The 18,622-nt window shown below is 37.2% G+C and overlaps 1 protein-coding gene across 7 annotated transcripts in view; it reads right to left on the minus strand.

Annotated features, from left to right (window-relative positions):
* LOC143254262 (uncharacterized) overlaps nt 1–18,622 on the minus strand; it is an 85,748-nt gene that overhangs the window by 58,028 nt on the left and 9,098 nt on the right. For 4 of the 7 annotated variants that reach the window (XM_076509141.1, XM_076509140.1, XM_076509139.1 and 1 more), the window contains one exon: nt 4,433–5,566. In XM_076509141.1, the coding sequence (XP_076365256.1) occupies nt 4,433–5,389 (957 nt within the window). In that variant the 5' untranslated portion in view covers nt 5,390–5,566. The remainder of the gene's footprint in view (nt 1–4,432; nt 5,567–18,622) is intronic. The other 3 variants (XM_076509136.1, XM_076509135.1, XM_076509137.1) reach the window with 1 other exon arrangement.

The following is an 18,622-nucleotide window of genomic DNA, read 5'->3' on the forward strand; positions in this document are numbered from 1 at the left end:
AGTTTTGAAACAGAACACTTTCGGGGACTCTAAGGAAGTACATTCAGTTGTATTTTATACATTGCATTTTGTGGACAAGTAATTACTTGTAATAAATTCACACGAAAATGAGCTTCAAAAAATGAACTTCAAAGTACAGAAATAGTACATTAACCGTTATCACAAATATAATTTGTTATAACTAAATACAATGAAATCTTTTTTTTTCTGTTACCAACAGAGAAATACAGAATCCCAAATGAACTTAATAAACTGGTAACAGAAGCATATTAATACATGGTCCAAAGAACGTGGTTATCTCCAAGTCAAAAAAATTCACCAGGCGTGCGCAAGAAAACAAGCAGCAGTGCGCGTGTAATTAATTAGTTTTAAATTAAACATTCCTGATGCATATTTGAAGGGTTGGTTCATTCTTGTTATAACATTTAATAACCTTCAAAATGAAGGACGCACAATAGCTTCAAACTATACGTGTTCGTTATAACATTTAATAACCTTCAAAATGAAGGACGTACAATAGCTTCAAACTATACGTGTTCGTTATAACATTTAATAACCTTCAAAATGAAGGACGTACAATAGCTTCAAACTATACGTGTTCGTTATAACATTTAATAACCTTCAAAATGAAGGACGCACAATAGCTTCAAACTATACGTGTTCGTTATAACATTTAATAACCTTCAAAATGAAGGACGCACAATAGCTTCAAACTATACGTGTTCGTTATAACATTTAATAACCTTCAAAATGAAAGACGTACAATAGCTTCAAACTATACGTGTTCGTTATAACATTTAATAACCTTCAAAATGAAAGACGTACAATAACTTCAAACTATACGTGTTCGTTATAACATTTAATAACCTTCAAAATGAAAGACGTACAATAGCTTCAAACTATACGTGTTCGTTATAACATGTAATAACCTTCAAAATGAAAGACGTACAATAGCTTCAAACTATACGTGTTCGTTATAACATTTAATAACCTTCAAAATGAAGGACGCACAATAGCTTCAAACTATACGTGTTCGTTATAACATTTAATAACCTTCAAAATGAAGGACGACAATAGCTTCAAACTATACGTGTTCGTTATAACATTTAATAACCTTCAAAATGAAGGACGCACAATAGCTTCAAACTATACGTGTTCGTTATAACATTTAATAACCTTCAAAATGAAAGACGTACAATAGCTTCAAATTATACGTGTTCGTTATAACATTTAATAACCTTCAAAATGAAAGACGTACAATAACTTCAAACTATACGTGTTCGTTATAACATTTAATAACCTTCAAAATGAAAGACGTACAATAGCTTCAAACTATACGTGTTCGTTATAACATGTAATAACCTTCAAAATGAAAGACGTACAATAGCTTCAAACTATACGTGTTCGTTATAACATTTAATAACCTTCAAAATGAAGGACGTACAATAGCTTCAAACTATACGTGTTCGTTATAACATTTAATAACCTTCAAAATGAAAGACGTTTGTTTGTTTGTTTTGAATTTCGCACAAAGCTACTCGAGGGCTATTTGTGCTAGCTATCCCTAATTTAGTAGTGTAAGACCAGAGGGAAGGCAGCTGGTCATCACCGCCAACTCTTGGGCTACTCTTTTATCAACGAATAGTGGGATTGACCGTAACATTATAACGCCCCCACGGCTGAAAGGGCGAGCATGTTTGGCGCGACGGGGAAGCGAACCCGCAACCCCTAGATTACGAGTCGCACGCCTTAACACGCTTGGCCACGAAAGACGTACAATAGCTTCAAACTATACGTGTACTTTTCATAGTCGATTTTTATTAACAGATGTCACAATAATATTCCTTCATTATCAAAAACTAATGACAAAAAAATTAGGCACGGTAATAGGCTTATGCAGCTAATATTATAATTTTGAAACCAGATGTAAGTACTGAACTTACCTCTTTTATTAAAACCTCTGCGAAAGGACAATATAAACAAACACAACAAAGATTTCCATAGAAATTATCACTAATTTTCCATAGATTGAAAGTCACTCCATGTTTTCTCTCATAAATAAAATTAGTTTGCTTTTTATTTTATGCGCTAAGAAGCCACATAGTGGGCTATCTGGACTGTGACAATCGCGAGGAATTGAACACCAAACTTTATTGTTATAAACCATCACAACTTACCGCTGAGCTACCACAGAACAGAATGTATTGACTGAAAATTAAGTTTTCTGTTATAAGTTCGATAAGTTATGCTGAGTTTTCTTCCATAGACTGTGTAGTAATTCATATCGACAACTTTATTTATGTTACTATGAAGTCAAAGTTTGGTTTCAGTTTCGCGCAAAAACTACTCGAGAGATTGATTATACACACTAGCCGACCCTAATTTATCAGTGTTTATCACCACCCGCCGCCAATACTTGAGTTACTCCATCAACAAACAGTGGGATTAACCGTTTCATTATAACGCCCACACGCCTGAATGGGCGAGCATGTTTGGTGAGACGATGATTCGAATTCGTGCCCTAACCAACCGGCTACGCCAGGCCCACGAATACTGAGGACTGACCATCAAATTATCATGCCTCCACGACCAAAAGGTCGTACATGTTCGGTGACAGGGCTTCGAGCCCTGAAACCTTAGATTAAGAGTCGAACGACCCACTAACCACCAACTCTAGAAACAACTCAAACACGAACATTCGAACTTGATGGTAAACAATAAAACGTTCCATTTGTGTTTATAAACGTATATTTTAATACAAACATTATCACCGGGTAGTTTTTAATATGTATAGCAACTAATCGTTAAATGACACGATTAGGACGCGTGGTTTATAAGTTTTGAGACAAAACAGAATAATTTCCTTGACTTCACGTTTTGACTTCATTTCCTTCAATTTGTCTTACCTTTTCTAGAAATACACTGATTTTTTATACATAACTTTTAAGTTTACACACTTTCTAAGTTCATGTTCATCCAGATAATATCTCCAACTAAATCATGAACCTAGGTTATAAATACTGGACTAGTAAATATGGCTGAATAGGCTTGCAGCGAAACGTGGAAAACACAAGTTTTCTACTGCGAAGAGTGAATTGATCCATGTATTTACGTTTTCGTATCTATACTAAATAACGCGCATATTGAATTACCTCGTGTAAGTTAATTTTTACGTTAGCGTAGTGCAGCTCGCGTGACTTTAAACCCGGGCCTACAACAACTTGCAAAATGTACAAGCCTGTAAGGTAACCTTAGCGAAATAAAACCAATCTGTTATTGTTACATGGACTGGACGTCGAATTGTAAGAACCAGATAAGTTACAGTAGCTCAGAAACAACACAAGGGACTGTCTGTGTTTATCCAACCACGATTACTGAACCCTTGTTTTAGCGTCGAAATAATTCACATTTAATACTGAGCGTTATTAGAAAAATACTTGTACTTGATCTTACAAACTTGATCTTGATTAAAATGTTTAGTAACATTTTCTTACCCTTAAATACTTATTACTAGGGGCATGTAATTTCTTTAAAACGTTTTTAAAGTGCAAGATAAACGTTTAATTTAAATGTTAAAGAAAAAAATACAGACATCTGAGCACGTGAGTCCGAATGTGGAGACCATTTGGTGACAGACAGCATGGCGACTTATATAAAAACAAATACAAATCGTAAGGCGTGCGACTTGTAATCCGAAGGTCGCGGGTTCGCGCCCGCGTCGCGCTAAACATGCTCGCCCTCCCAGCCGTGGGGGCGTATAATGTGACGGTCAATCCCACTATTCGTTGGTAAAAGAGTAGCCCAAGAGTTGGCGGTGGGTGGTGATGACTAGCTGCCTTCCCTCTAGTCTTACACTGCTAAATTAGGGACGGCTAGCACAGATAGCCCTCGAGTAGCTTTGTGCGAAATTCCAAAAACAACAACAACATCGTTCTTCACTCTCAACAACACAAGCTAATCTACGTCATCAAGGTACAACATACTTCCTGTCGCGCGATTTAACCCTAACATTAACCTTCACCCAATAGATGAAGAAAAAAAAAAAAGGAAAATGCTTTCCCAGATTTTACTGGTGCTTATAAACAATTTTAACGTATTTTTTTAATGTAATTCTATATAGGGAAAAAACAAAACAAAACAGTTCAGCTAACATCCGGGACTTCTCAAATAAATAAAAGGTTTGGTAACGTGTTCATACATAAGTCTTAATTGTTTTCGCAAAACAAATCTCTAGTCGTGTGGAATTCACTCCAGTTACGGAATAAAACCTCACGTAAAGGTTCTCACAACAGTTCAAAATGAACAATTCTTAATATGTGAATAGACGTTCTTTAAAACCACTAGGCTTAGAACTAAAATAGGATATTGATGTCTGAGCGAAATTTCATGAAATTATTTAATGGAAAAGAAAACGACTTTCGGCATAGTTTACCTGTTCTTTTGTGTACGCTTGTGAAACGCCGAACCTTCTTTTTACATCTTCAAGGTTTTCTTCAAGATGTTCGATTCCGTCCTGATCTTCACTCAGCAAAAGATAAACCCGCCAGTTGGCTGAATCGAACCCCCAGTGACACGTGCGATTCTCTCTGAAACGATGTACGTGTCTCACGAATTTCTGTGGGCTCAGCAGTCCGTGACATTCCACACACTCAATACATTTAGCGTATGGTGAAGTATATAAATCGGGGGTTAAAATTCCACTACACTTTCCGAAGCATTCGTGATAAACTTTGAAACTAAATAAACGTTTATCGCACAGCTTCGTTTCAGCTATTGGAACAGTTCCGACGGTTTGATTGTGGAAAAGCACCGCACAAAGTCTTTCGGCGTCACTCTTGGTAATCAGGCCGCAACTTGGAGCAGTTAAGGGCAACACTCCTCCCGCTTTTAGGATTTCAAGTTGTTCTTGCGTACAACTGGAAAAGTGAATGTTCAGCTCAGCAAAGACACTGTATATCTGTGGTAAACTAAAATCCCGAAGTACGGGGTTCAAAACTTGAGGAAAGCAGAGACGTTCTTCCCCCCCTACGATAAAGCACGAAATGACCTCACCTTCTAAAATTGTTTCAGATCTTTCGCAGCGACCCCTGTCTGGCGGCGTGAAAATTGGGGGCTGCTGAATTGGAAAAGGTGGAGGCGCGAGAAAAGGGTCATAGTCAACTCGTTGACCGGTTGGCGTGGCTGTTCTTTCCGCCTTGGTTGCAGCTGACCACGACAAGTCTTTGCTCGTCACTGCCGTAATTCCCATCTTATCCGTCGGTGACGACACTTCTAACGTTGCAGCCATTAAAGTGTTCGGTCCCTGTAAGCTTGTCGCCGCCGCAACCTGGTATCTCTTTAAAACCTTCTTCAGGTGTGGAGTACACACTTCAGACGACGGCTGTTCCATCACGTTCAACTACGGCGACGTGGTAACAGAAGAATCGGACAAAATGCAGTCATCTCGTCTGCAGTCCGCTTCTATCTGATCGCTCATGTCGTGTCTCTACCCAGCGGACGGGACAATCAGCGCTTAGACTATAGGCTGTTCTAGAATTGTACTCACTCCCTGGTTGATCATAAAAATCTAATAAAATAAAACTGGTATCGTTGAAATAAATATCGTTATTTTCTAAAATAAACATAAACACAATTTAAACATGAATTATACTTTTATGTCATTAAATACAAATCTGTTAAAAACACAGACAGCCGTTCTATTTGCACACGCCATTTTGTCTGTTTGCTGTTCCGAATCTTTCCGTGCCCCTGTCCTTACCGTTTCAGGTACCCTTCCCAGTCACGTGAGATAGACAAGTCAAATTAACACCACAAAATGTCATTGGTTTTATTATTATGAAAACATGTTGCATGAAAATATATTTAAAAAAAAGGTATTTTTTCCTTTCAGAATTAACACAGTTTTACATCTGTAATTGTCATCCACAAAGTTTAATCACGACCAGATTATTTCATCGACTACTGATCAAACTGATGTTTTCTCATTTCGCGTACATCGTTTTGAGATTTAGGACAGAAGTGCACGCTATACTATTTGATAAGAGTATAGATAATGGCAAAGTGGCTGCCCATGTGGAAAAGAATACGCCAGTCTCTGTTACATTTTCTCAGAAAATAACGCTCTCCACTCGTTCGTTGTTTGGTCGTAAAATTTTTTACGATCATGGGTTTATTGTATAGGAAATACATACGTCAGCATACACCAAGGGGACTTAATACTTAACAGAATCCAGCTGTTTAGGAAATCCCCATGTGAGCCAATAAAAGAAAAAAAAAAGAACAGTATATTGTAATGGGAGAGTGGTGAACCCGTTGATTTTAAGCTAGTCCCATGTGGATGACCTGGTTGTCTCCTCTTATTGGACCCAAACCTGTACGAACCAAGAAGCTCGCCTGGCTTATTTTGGTTGTAGCACACAATGCTTAATTCACAGCCAAGATTCAATCGTGCATAGTAAAGTGGAATAGGGTGATTTATAGTTCCACTTAGAAACACCTGTGTCTTTTATTTCTTTAGATTATTTTTCTCTCTGTACTTAATTCACGTATACCGATTCAGAATAATACCGCAAAGAATGCAGTTAGCCACTATTTCAAATACATAAACTACGTATGACAGATTTATTTTTATAAGCGACTAAGCCTACTCTAACCATGGTTATGATTATGGATATTTCCTTGATTAAATCCATGACTTCACAACTTAATCATCTCTTAAAATAATGCATGTGCACCAAATCAGCACTTAACTGGGGAATCCACGCATATAATTATTGCAGGAAATATAATTTTTATGAAATTAAACTCAAGAGAAGTGCTACAACAAGGTTAAGCCTATATATTCATAGGTACAAGTTTTGAACTCAGCCCAAATAGGGTTGAATTTTGAAGTAAAATTTTACTTCTTATTTTATTGTTATTTAATTTATTGCGTAACTATGTTAGTGGTAAAAACCAAAAACAGTTCCACAGATCTAACACATATGCTTCGGTATCTGTATCTAGTAGGCTTAACAAAAACTATACAGAACTTGATTTACTGTTATAATACTACGAACATTTTTAGAAACTTTCCCCAATGCTCTATATTCCACTGAACAGATAAAAATGACCGTGTGTTTTTTTTTTTTTTATAGTTAGGAGATGCACTTTAGCATATGGTTGTAAAAGTCTTAAGGAACGTGTTGGCCATTTGGTGGAGCTTTGAATTTCGGAGCTGGCGAGCAGGGTTCAAATTCAAACGATACTACAAAATGGTGAAAGGAGGTTACAGAATGATGCTGACTCGTTGTCTTCTATTCTATAGTTCAAAATTAGGTGCGTATATAACATTTCATCACACTCAGTTTCTGCCATGAATGCTAAATATAAACAACGACCTGTGCTTCATAATGACATAACTTGGTGTGTTCGCATGTATCATTGCAAGCCACTCCGCACTATCTACTGTTTCCGTCGAAAGGAATCGAACCCCTGAATTGTAGTGTTACAAAGCCGAAGACTTACCGCAGTCTCACTGAGTTACCGTGATTTGGTACTAGTTTAACCTGCAGCTAATGTGGCGTATGAGATGAACAGTCAATTCTGAGGCCTCAAAGTTTACATCACCTTTCCTACTTTAGAAGTGCTAATCAGAAGGGAAGTGGACAACCAGTAAGTAGCACCCACTACCTACACGGAGTTCACTTTTCAAATGAACCCACAATATGTGGAGCGCGTTTGTAAACTCGAACCATGTATCCCTACGATACTCAGCCCGATACATTAGCTGCTGTGCGTGCAGACAATACACAACTGTTACGTTCACCAGTCTGTTTTGTTTTGTTTTGTTTTTATAGCAAAGCCACATAAGGCTATCTGCTCAGCCCACCGAGGGGAATCGATCCCCTAATTTTAGCGTTGTAAATCCGGAGACATACCGCTGTACCAGCGGGGGGCACGTTCACCAGTCACAAAACCTTGTTCTATGTGTTTGAAGCAAACCCGGTTTCTAGCAGATCCGCAGATATGCCATATCGCTCTGCCACTTGGAGAGATATCACTGAAATAAATGACATCATAATAAATTACAAGACGTATGTGATAGAAAAAAAAAGTTGTTTTTTTTTCGAGAAAATTCAATTAAATCTAGTTTTTGAATCAATATTTATTTGTGAAATCCAACGTTATATTGCGACTGGATCATCCACAGGGCTCCCCGGATCCTGTCCTAAACCTACAAGTCTAAGAATGCGAGTACAATTTCACGCCTTGACCTCACCAAGAAATTATAATTTATACAGTTATCATGCTGTAATTAAGATTTATTACTTCATTAAATTTGCATCATTCTATAATAAATCGTTTTACCCTTTTATAAAAATGATTGTTTTGAATTTCGCGAAAAGCTACACCACAGCTATCTGTGCTAGCCGTCCATAATTTAGCAGTGTAAGACTAGAGGGAAGGTAGTCATCACCACCCACCGCCAACTCTTGGGCTACTCTTTTACCAACGAATAGTGGGATCGAACATAACATTATAAAACCCCAACGGCTGAAAGGGCGAGCATGTTTGATGTGACGGGATTCGAACTCGCAACCCTCGGATTACGATTCGAGTGCCGTAACCACCAGGCCTTTTTTAATGAAAAATTTAATCAAGTTTCTTCACGCTTAGGCGGAGAGATAAAGACAATATTTAGCGTTATAACCTATTTCAATATATTTTGTTATGAATTTAAGTCACAATTTAAGACGAGTGTGAAACAGTCGGGTAACTTTCTTCCTTCGGGCTTAGAGGTCTATGGTTTGTCAGTCTTACACTGCATCTTATATTTTTATACGTATAAATAAGTGTGTGTGTGTATAAAGACAATGTATTTCTGCGCGCGGCGAAATAGTTCAAAGATAGTTTTATCATTTCGTATTTGAGTTCCGTATGTTTTTCGCACGTGCTTAAAGACCCAAAACGAAAAGTTCACTTTCATGTTGTTGTTGTTTTGTTTTTTTTAATTTTCATAAACAATATTCATTGCTCTCTCTTAGCAGTATTTCCTCAAACATTTACAGCGTATATTATTTCTACGGATTTGCAACGCTAAAATGAGGGGTTTGATTTCCCTCGGTGGACACAGCAGATAGCCCGATGCGGCTTTGCTATAAGAAAACACACAAACATCATTTTTGTCCTGTCCATATCTAGATCCGTATTTGTCTGAAGCTTTAGTAAATGACGTTTCCCTTCCAAACGTACCAAGATGAAGTCGGCTGGATCATAAATAACAATGCATATCGCGTTCCTAAACTAACGAAACACGACCTTTTGATGTGTACGGTGGGTGTGACGTAACATTACAGTGAGACTGACAACAGTTTCAATTATATCTATTGTTGTTGTCTTTACAGAGATTTACCAAGGACTTCAACAACAATGCTTAGCATGTTTTTTGTGTTAGAAAATACACATAAAGCTATAAAAGAGGGATATTTACGCTATCTGTACAGTAGTTTTTTTTTATTTGTTTTTAAACTTCGCGCAAAGCGTTAGTCGTCCCTAATTTACAGTTTAAGACTAGAGGGAAGGCAGCTAGTTACCACTATCCACCGCCAACTCTTGGGCCACTCTTTTACCAACGAATAGTGGAATTGACCCTAACATTATAACGGACTCATGGCTGAAAGGACGAACATGTTTGGTATGATGAGGATTCGAACCCGCGACTCTCGGATTACGAGTCGAGTGCCTTAACCACGTGGTCATGCTGGACCCTACGTAAAGGGAAACCTATCATCCAAGGGTCGGATGAGAGTTGAATATAGCTGTTTTTGTTTTGTTTTTAATTTCGCGCAAAGCTTCACCAGGACTATCTGTGTAAGACTAGTGGGAAGATAGCTGTCTTCACCATCACCACCCACCGCCAACCCTTGGGCTATCCTTTTACTAACAAATAGTAGGGTTGGCAGTCACGTAAAACATCCCCATGGCTGAAAAGGCGAGCAGCATGTTTGGTGTGACGGGGATTCTAACCCGCAACCCTCAGATTACCAGTTGACCGCCCTAACCACTTGGCCATGCTGGGGCCTAAGAAAGTTGAAGATAAATCATGCAGTTAAGCGCAACAGAGCCTAGAGAAAGAGGCCTAGATAAGCATGACAGAGCTAGTGCAGACAACAGTGACAGGGGTTGTTACACGTGATTTTAATTACTTGTAACAGACACTGCGTCTTTTAACGGTTAAAAAAAAAGGCCTTAAAGTGAAACTGTAACCAACGTTAAGCAGAATCTTTACGAACAGAGGTTGTTGGTACCAGTTTAGAATTCTACGGAGTGGCACCTCAGGAGTTGTAATTCTGAAGAGGTGATGTGTGCATGTTATAATTATACATACTTTTCTTTGTTTTATTTACTAAATAATAAGATTTACCGATTTAAAAAAAAAAACTTTATTAAAAATTTAAATGTATTCAACGATACATCAATATAGCTTCTAAAATCTTGAATTCATTTGTTACGTTGACGAATCTTTAACCTTCATGGTTTAAGCCTATTTTTTTCACCATTGTTTTTGTTTTATTTAAACTAAAAAAAAAATTTTCGTGATACAATAAATCTTACTTAAAAGATGCATAATTTTAATTTATAACAAGAACAAAACAATAAGCTTTAGTTATTTGTTTTTTCTTGCCAAAATTAAAAAAGGGCATAATATGAACATTTTTTACATAATTTAATTATAATACCATTCGATATAATATGAATACTTAATACCTGATTCCAGTGTTTTTGTCGCTTCTATTCACACACACTAACTTATGTGCACTTTATCAGCATAGTGGTTATTGAACGTATGAAGAAGACAAGTATGTAATCATATAAAGTATTTACTTAGTATACTGAGGCTTAGTTTTAAAATATTTTAATGGAATTACTGTTATGATTATAATCCACATTTTTATTTGCCATTTTGTAGACTCTGATAACAGGAAATGAACTCGTGCGAAAACGTCCTCCAATTTGTTTCGCTAATGTTTAAAAAAAAAAAAAAAAAGCTTCACAACACAATCTTTCGTTTTACCACCGCGATTGGTCACTACTGTAGACAACGGAAGTGATGTCACAAGTATGTAGTCTTCCTGATTGCTCAATGCAATAACTTGTGAAAGTGGCTTCATACATACAAACCTGAGGTTCTACTTAATGAAAGGCAAAAAATTACATCAATGAAAGAGGATATTTTATTTCTTTAATTGAAAACTGTAGCCCTACTATTTCACCTGACACCTACCCTAAGATTCAGGATTTCCTGCTTGACTGTTTAATTTGCTAACTAGAAAAAAAAATTTAAAAAATTCCAAAATACAGGTGTTCATCAAGTCTAAACATTCTGGAATATTTGCCAGATACAAATAAGAAAGTTATTGGTCTATAATCATTTACACACGATTAGCTCCTCTGGAGACAGGTATTAAAACAAAAATGAGCACTCAATGAGTTATGTTGGCAACAGTAGATAAACATAAACAGGACAAACCGGGGGATTTCCCACATTCACACTTCAAGAAACCAGTTTTATAAAGGAGGATGTATGAAGGAAATAGCAGAAAGAAACCATCTAAAATGGTTCCTGGACAAATGGTTAATGTGGAGACAGAAGACAATAAGTTTACTTAGAGCAGAAGCTATGAATTTGTTGAATTACTTGGAGGTTCTATGAGTATTATTGTAAGTATGCAAAGCACAACAACAATTAGAATCCACCACAAAATGGTAAATAAAAATGCATTATAAACCTTAGTCCCACAGCTGAATATTTTTACTTTGATATTAATGATAAATCAAAATACAAAACTAAATAAAACATCTAAAATATCAAAGATTTCTCTAGTTATGATTATTAAATGTTTCTTTTTTTATATATTTTTCGAGCCTTTTATAAGACTTATTATTTTCCAACTACCTATTTATAACTGTTCCCGACTTATGTATGGAGGAATATTATGCTAATACAGTAATAGATTGACAAATAACAATTTATTACCATAATGTAACGATTTTTATTTTGGGGAACATACTACATTAAACTGTTATTATCTTTAAATCTTTTTCTCTCGATGTAAAACAAAGTTACTTTACTCTATTTTTCTTCAAATTTCAGTGCTATGTTTTCATTTGTTACCGATGTCTTCTACAGGTGATTCATTCTATATTCTTAATAAGTAACGTGATAAAGTTAGATTCTGTGGTTGGTCATAAGTAAATATCTCTGAACAATATTTTCCAATTATATGTAAAGGTCGTGGTGGGCCACATTTCATATAGTTTTTTTTTTTTTTTTAAAGAACCATAAAGTTATTTCTTCTGGATACTGATGAAATTTTAAAATAGATGATTTTGGATGCTTCATCTCATAGATTGACCAAATTAATAAATTTTAGTAAATAGCTGGCAGATACACAGATATAATGTTAGTGTTTTATATGTTCTAAGTCCTTTGAAAAACATTATTACATTTTATTCAAAAGATTCAACAACCACATAAAAATATGAGTTTAAAAATCAATTGTTATTTCCAAAACATATCAGTCAGAAACAATTAGTTTATTTTAGTATGATGTTTCATAAATGAAAAAATTAGCCTGGAATATTTGTTACAGTTTCATGTGCCATAAATGTATATAATATATACAAATTGAATGTATTATAATTGTTTCCAAAATAGCTCTTGCCAACAAAACCTTTTACTTTTCATCTTGTGGCTTCACTTCCAGACAACATTGTTTATTATAACCCGCTAACTACAGAAACTAGAATGATTCTACGAGACCTCCTGCACACTATCTAAGTCTTACAAGCTTAAAACGTATATAATTAACAGTCTTCAAATTCATTCGAGTTTTAAAATTTTAACCACAATGACAAAATTTCAGCATATTCACAATTTTTAAAATATTTTAAAACAGGTTTACTCTGGCAAGAGTTTTAAGACACATCCTGGCATGGGTGGCATCTAGCCAAGGAAATATGTTATACAACAAGAATTGGAGACAAGTTTCTTGTAAAAAACATGAGAAAGAATAATAAAAATAAAACTGTCATATGAAGAAAGAAATATATGCAAAGAAAATGTAAATGCTTGCCAAGAAAATCTTAGTGTTGTACAAATTACCATTGTTATTAAGGCCAACTGAATATTTTATTACTTACTATAACTTAACATCTCGTGATAACCAAGAAACAAAACTATACTACTATATCATAACTCAAAATTATCAAACAGGTGTTGCTGACACACGACATGACATATTGCCAAGTGAAAGTCTATGTTTAAATTTGACTGACTTGTTTACAAAAGGCAATTTATACAAAATTCTATTGTGACACCTTTTAAAAATAAATGTTAATATATAGTTGACCAAACTGATTAACAGGTGTTCTAGTTTGGCTTTTATTCCAAAGAAAAAATAGAAAATTATTAATCTGTAAGAAAAAGTGGTAAGGTGGTAATACAGGTTGGTCAAAACACTTAAACACAATTAGACTCTACAGTGAAGAGGCCAGACAAAACACTATATTGGACTCTTGCAGTGAAGAGGCCAGACAGAACACTATATTGGACTCTTGCAGTGAAGAGGCCAGACAAAACACTATATTGGACTCTTACAGTGAAGAGGCCAGACAAAACACTATATTGCAGTGAAGAGGCCAGACAAAACACTATATTGGACTCTTGCAGTGAAGAGGCCAGACAAAACACTATATTAGACTCTACAGTGAAGAGGCCAGACAAAACACTATATTGGACACTTGCAGTGAAGAGGCCAGACAAAACACTATATTGGACACTTGCAGTGAAGAGGCCAGACAAAACACTATATTGGACTCTTGCAGTGAAGAGGCCAGACAAAACACTATATTGGACTCTTGCAGTGAAGAGGCCAGACAAAACACTATATTGGACACTTGCAGTGAAGAGGCCAGACAAAACACTATATTGGACACTTGCAGTGAAGAGGCCAGACAAAACACTATATTGGACACTTGCAGTAAAGAGGCCAGACAAAACACTATATTGGACACTTGCAGTGAAGAGGCCAGACAAAACACTATATTGGACACTTGCAGTGAAGAGGCCAGACAAAACACTATATTGGACACTTGCAGTGAAGAGGCCAGACAAAACACTATATTGGACTCTTGCAGTGAAGAGGCCAGACAAAACACTGAAGAGGCCAGACAAAACACTATATTGGACACTTGCAGTGAAGAGGCCAGACAAAACACTATATTGGACACTTGCAGTGAAGAGGCCAGACAAAACACTATATTGGACACTTGCAGTGAAGAGGCCAGACAAAAACACTATATTGGACTCTTGCAGTGAAGAGGCCAGACAAAACACTATATTGGACTCTTGCAGTGAAGAGGCCAGACAAAACACTATATTGGACTCTTGCAGTGAAGAGGCCAGACAAAACACTATATTGGACTCTTGCAGTGAAGAGGCCAGACAAAACACTATATTGGACACTTGCAGTGAAGAGGCCAGACAAAACACTATATTGGACACTTGCAGTGAAGAGGCCAGACAAAACACTATATTGGACACTTGCAGTGAAGAGTGAAGAGGCCAGACAAAACACTATATTGGACACTTGCAGTGAAGAGGCCAGACAAAACACTATATTGGACACTTGCAGTGAAGAGGCCAGACAAAACACTATATTGGACACTTGCAGTGAAGAGGCCAGACAAAACACTATATTGGACTCTTGCAGTGAAGAGGCCAGACAAAACACTATATTGGACACTTGCAGTGAAGAGGCCAGACAAAACACTATATTGGACTCTTGCAGTGAAGAGGCCAGACAGAACAGCATATCGGACTCTTACAGTGAAGAGGCCAGACAGAACAGCATATCGGACTCTTACAGTGAAGAGGCCAGACAGAACAGCATATCGGACTCTTACAGTGAAGAGGCCAGACAGAACAGCATATCGGACTCTTACAGTGAAGAGGCCAGACAGAACAGCATATCGGACTCTTACAGTGAAGAGGCCAGACAGAACAGCATATCGGACTCTTACAGTGAAGAGGCCAGACAGAGCAGCATATCAGACTCTACGAGGAAGAGGCCAGACAGAACAGCATATCAGACTCTACGAGGAAGAGGCCAGACAGAACAGCATATCAGACTCTACGAGGAAGAGGCCAGACAGAACAGCATATCAGACTCTACGAGGAAGAGGCCAGACAGAACAGCATATCAGACTCTACGAGGAAGAGGCCAGACAGAACAGCATATCAGACTCTACGAGGAAGAGGCCAGACAGAACAGCATATCAGACTCTACGAGGAAGAGGCCAGACAGAACAGCATATCAGACTCTCTACGAGGAAGAGGCCAGACAGAACAGCATATCAGACTCTACGAGGAAGAGGCCAGACAGAACAGCATATCAGACTCTACGAGGAAGAGGCCAGACAGAACAGCATATCAGACTCTACGAGGAAGAGGCCAGACAGAACAGCATATCAGACTCTCTACGAGGAAGAGGCCAGACAGAACAGCATATCAGACTCTACGAGGAAGAGGCCAGACAGAACAGCATATCAGACTCTCAGGAGGAAGAGGCCAGACAGAACAGCATATCAGACTCTACGAGGAAGAGGCCAGACAGAACAGCATATCAGACTCTACGAGGAAGAGGCCAGACAGAACAGCATATCAGACTCTACGAGGAAGAGGCCAGACAGAACAGCATATCAGACTCTACGAGGAAGAGGCCAGACAGAACAGCATATCAGACTCTACGGGAAGAGGCCAGACAGAACAGCATATCAGACTCTACGAGGAAGAGGCCAGACAGAACAGCATATCAGACTCTACGAGGGAAGAGGCCAGACAGAACAGCATATCAGACTCTACGAGGAAGAGGCCAGACAGAACAGCATATCAGACTCTACAAGGAAGAGGCCAGACAGAACAGCATATTAGACTCTACAAGAAAGAGGCCAGACTGAACAGTATATTAGACTCTAGAGTGAAAATGCCAGAGAAAAACTGTATTAGACCCTGTAGTAAAAACCGAGAGAGAACAGTGTATCAGACTTTCCAGCAAAAATGCTAGAGAGAACAGTGTATCAAACTTTACAGTGAAAAGGTGAAACAAACCTTATATTATGATCACTGTTCAATAATTTATTGTTTGAAAATTTCAATGAACTTGAACTGCTTGTTGCAATAAACAGCAACAATGTTTTGGCTTCTATACTGGGGCGTAGTCTGGCCTTCATCAGGACCTGAAGCTAAAACATTGTAAGCTTCTATACTGAAGCCTTCATCAGAACCTGAAACTAAAACGTTGTCAGCTTTTATACTGAGGCCTTCATCAGAACCTGAAGCTAAACATTGTCAGCTTTTATACTGAGGCCTTCATCAGAACCTGAAGCTAAAACACTGTCAACTTCTATACTGAAGCCTTCATCAGAACCTGAAGCTAAAACACTGTCAACTTCTATACTGAGGTCCAGAACCTGAAGCTAAAACACTGTCAACTTCTATACTGAGGTCTTTGTCAGAACCTGAAGCTGAAACATTGTCTCCTTTTCTTTCAACATGCAGCTACACTTCATTAAAATCTTCCAAACCCACAACATGTACTCTGCCTAATGTTCCACTAGAGCAACATCTTGGAGTTGAACAATGTACCAGTACACCATCACACTCTAGGGTTAAACAATGTACCAGTACACCATCACACTCTAGGGTTAAACAATGTACCAGTACACCGTCACACTCTAGGGTTAAACAATGTACCAGTACACCGTCACACTCTAGGGTTAAACAACGTTCCAGTACACCGTCACACTCCAGGGTTAAACAACGTTCCAGTACACCGTCACACTCTAGGGTTAAACAACGTTCCAGTACACCGTCACACTCTAGGGTTAAACAACGTTCCAGTACACCGTCACACTCTCGAGCTAAACAACGTACCAGTACACCGTCACACTCTCGAGCTAAACAACGTACCAGTACACCGTCACACTCTCGAGCTAAACAACGTACCAGTACACCGTCACACTCTCGAGCTAAACAACGTACCAGTACACCGTCACACTCTCGAGCTAAACAACGTACCAGTACACCGTCACACTCTGGAGTTAAACAGTAAAGGAGAACATTACACTATGTAGAAGAATTAAACAACTAAACAGAAAAAGTTTTGGGTTTATAAAACTCTACAAAACATTGTGTCATACTTCAGGTTAAAATAGATAGAAATAACACTAGGCTTAATAATATTAAATGACTTGCCTGAAACGTGAACTTCACTGTTTATATGTAGTACATTAATGTAACATGTAAGCTAAAATGCATTATGTTTTTCAAGTTAATATTTTTTTCCACAACTCAAGACAAAGCAGTATAATACAATACATATTCAGAACTGTACAATATATATTTGACGATTAAACAATCATACAGAATACTGTGTGAGACTATACAGTGAAACAGGAGAAAAGAAAAACATACAAGAGATGAAGACACGTTTCTTGTAGAACATTACAGGGTTAAACAGCTAAACAATATGATTAGCTCTTGTTTTAAATGACAGAATATAGCTACAATCTAGGGTTAATCAGCTGTGCAGAAAAGAAACATTAAACAATAAGAGTGAATACTGTATCACAAACTAGGTTAAACCTCTTGATAAAACACTACTATGTATTCACTGTTTAAACAACTGGACAAATACTATATTACATACCAGGTTAAACCCCTTGATACAACACTACTATGTATTCAGTGTTTAAACAACTAGACATATACTGTATCACAAACTAGGTTAAACCCCTTGATACAACACTACTATGTATTCACTGTTTAAACAACTGGACAAATACTATATTACATACCAGGTTAAACCCCTTGATACAACACTACTATGTATTCACTGTTTAAATAGCTATATAGTCTAGAGTTAAACAGTTAGGCAAAGCATTTTTAAACATGAAACAAATTTCGAGGCAGCTTCGTTGTTCTATATGGTTAAACAACCAGACAGAATATTACATTACGTTACACTAATGGATTAAACAATTAATCAGACAGAACAACACATCACATTCAAAGAAAGATCAGAAAACTGAAAAGTAGCCAGTTACACCATTAAGAAAACAGCTAGATAGAACACTACATCACAATAATGGAGTAAACAATTAATAAGCCAGACCATTACATTATACTGATGGAGTAAACAAGTAATCAGACAGAACAACACTGCAGTAATGGATAAAAAAACTAATCTGACAGAACAGTTCATTCCACTAATGGATTAAACAACAAATAAGACAAAACACCACATCAAACTAATGAATCAAACAGATAAACAGACAGAACTCTACACTGATGAATTAAACAACAAATAAGACAGAACTCTGCACTGATGGATTAAACAACTAATTGGACAGAACTCTGCACTGATGGATTAAACAACTAATTGGACAGAACTCTGCACTGATGGATTAAACAACTAATTGGACAGAACTCTGCACTGATGGATTACACACCTAACTGGACAGAACTCTGCAATGATGGATTACACACCTAACTGGACAGAACTCTGCAATGATGGAT

Source organism: Tachypleus tridentatus, chromosome 6, assembly GCF_004210375.1.
Source record: "Tachypleus tridentatus isolate NWPU-2018 chromosome 6, ASM421037v1, whole genome shotgun sequence".
Classification (NCBI taxonomy): Eukaryota; Metazoa; Arthropoda; class Merostomata; order Xiphosura; family Limulidae; genus Tachypleus; species Tachypleus tridentatus.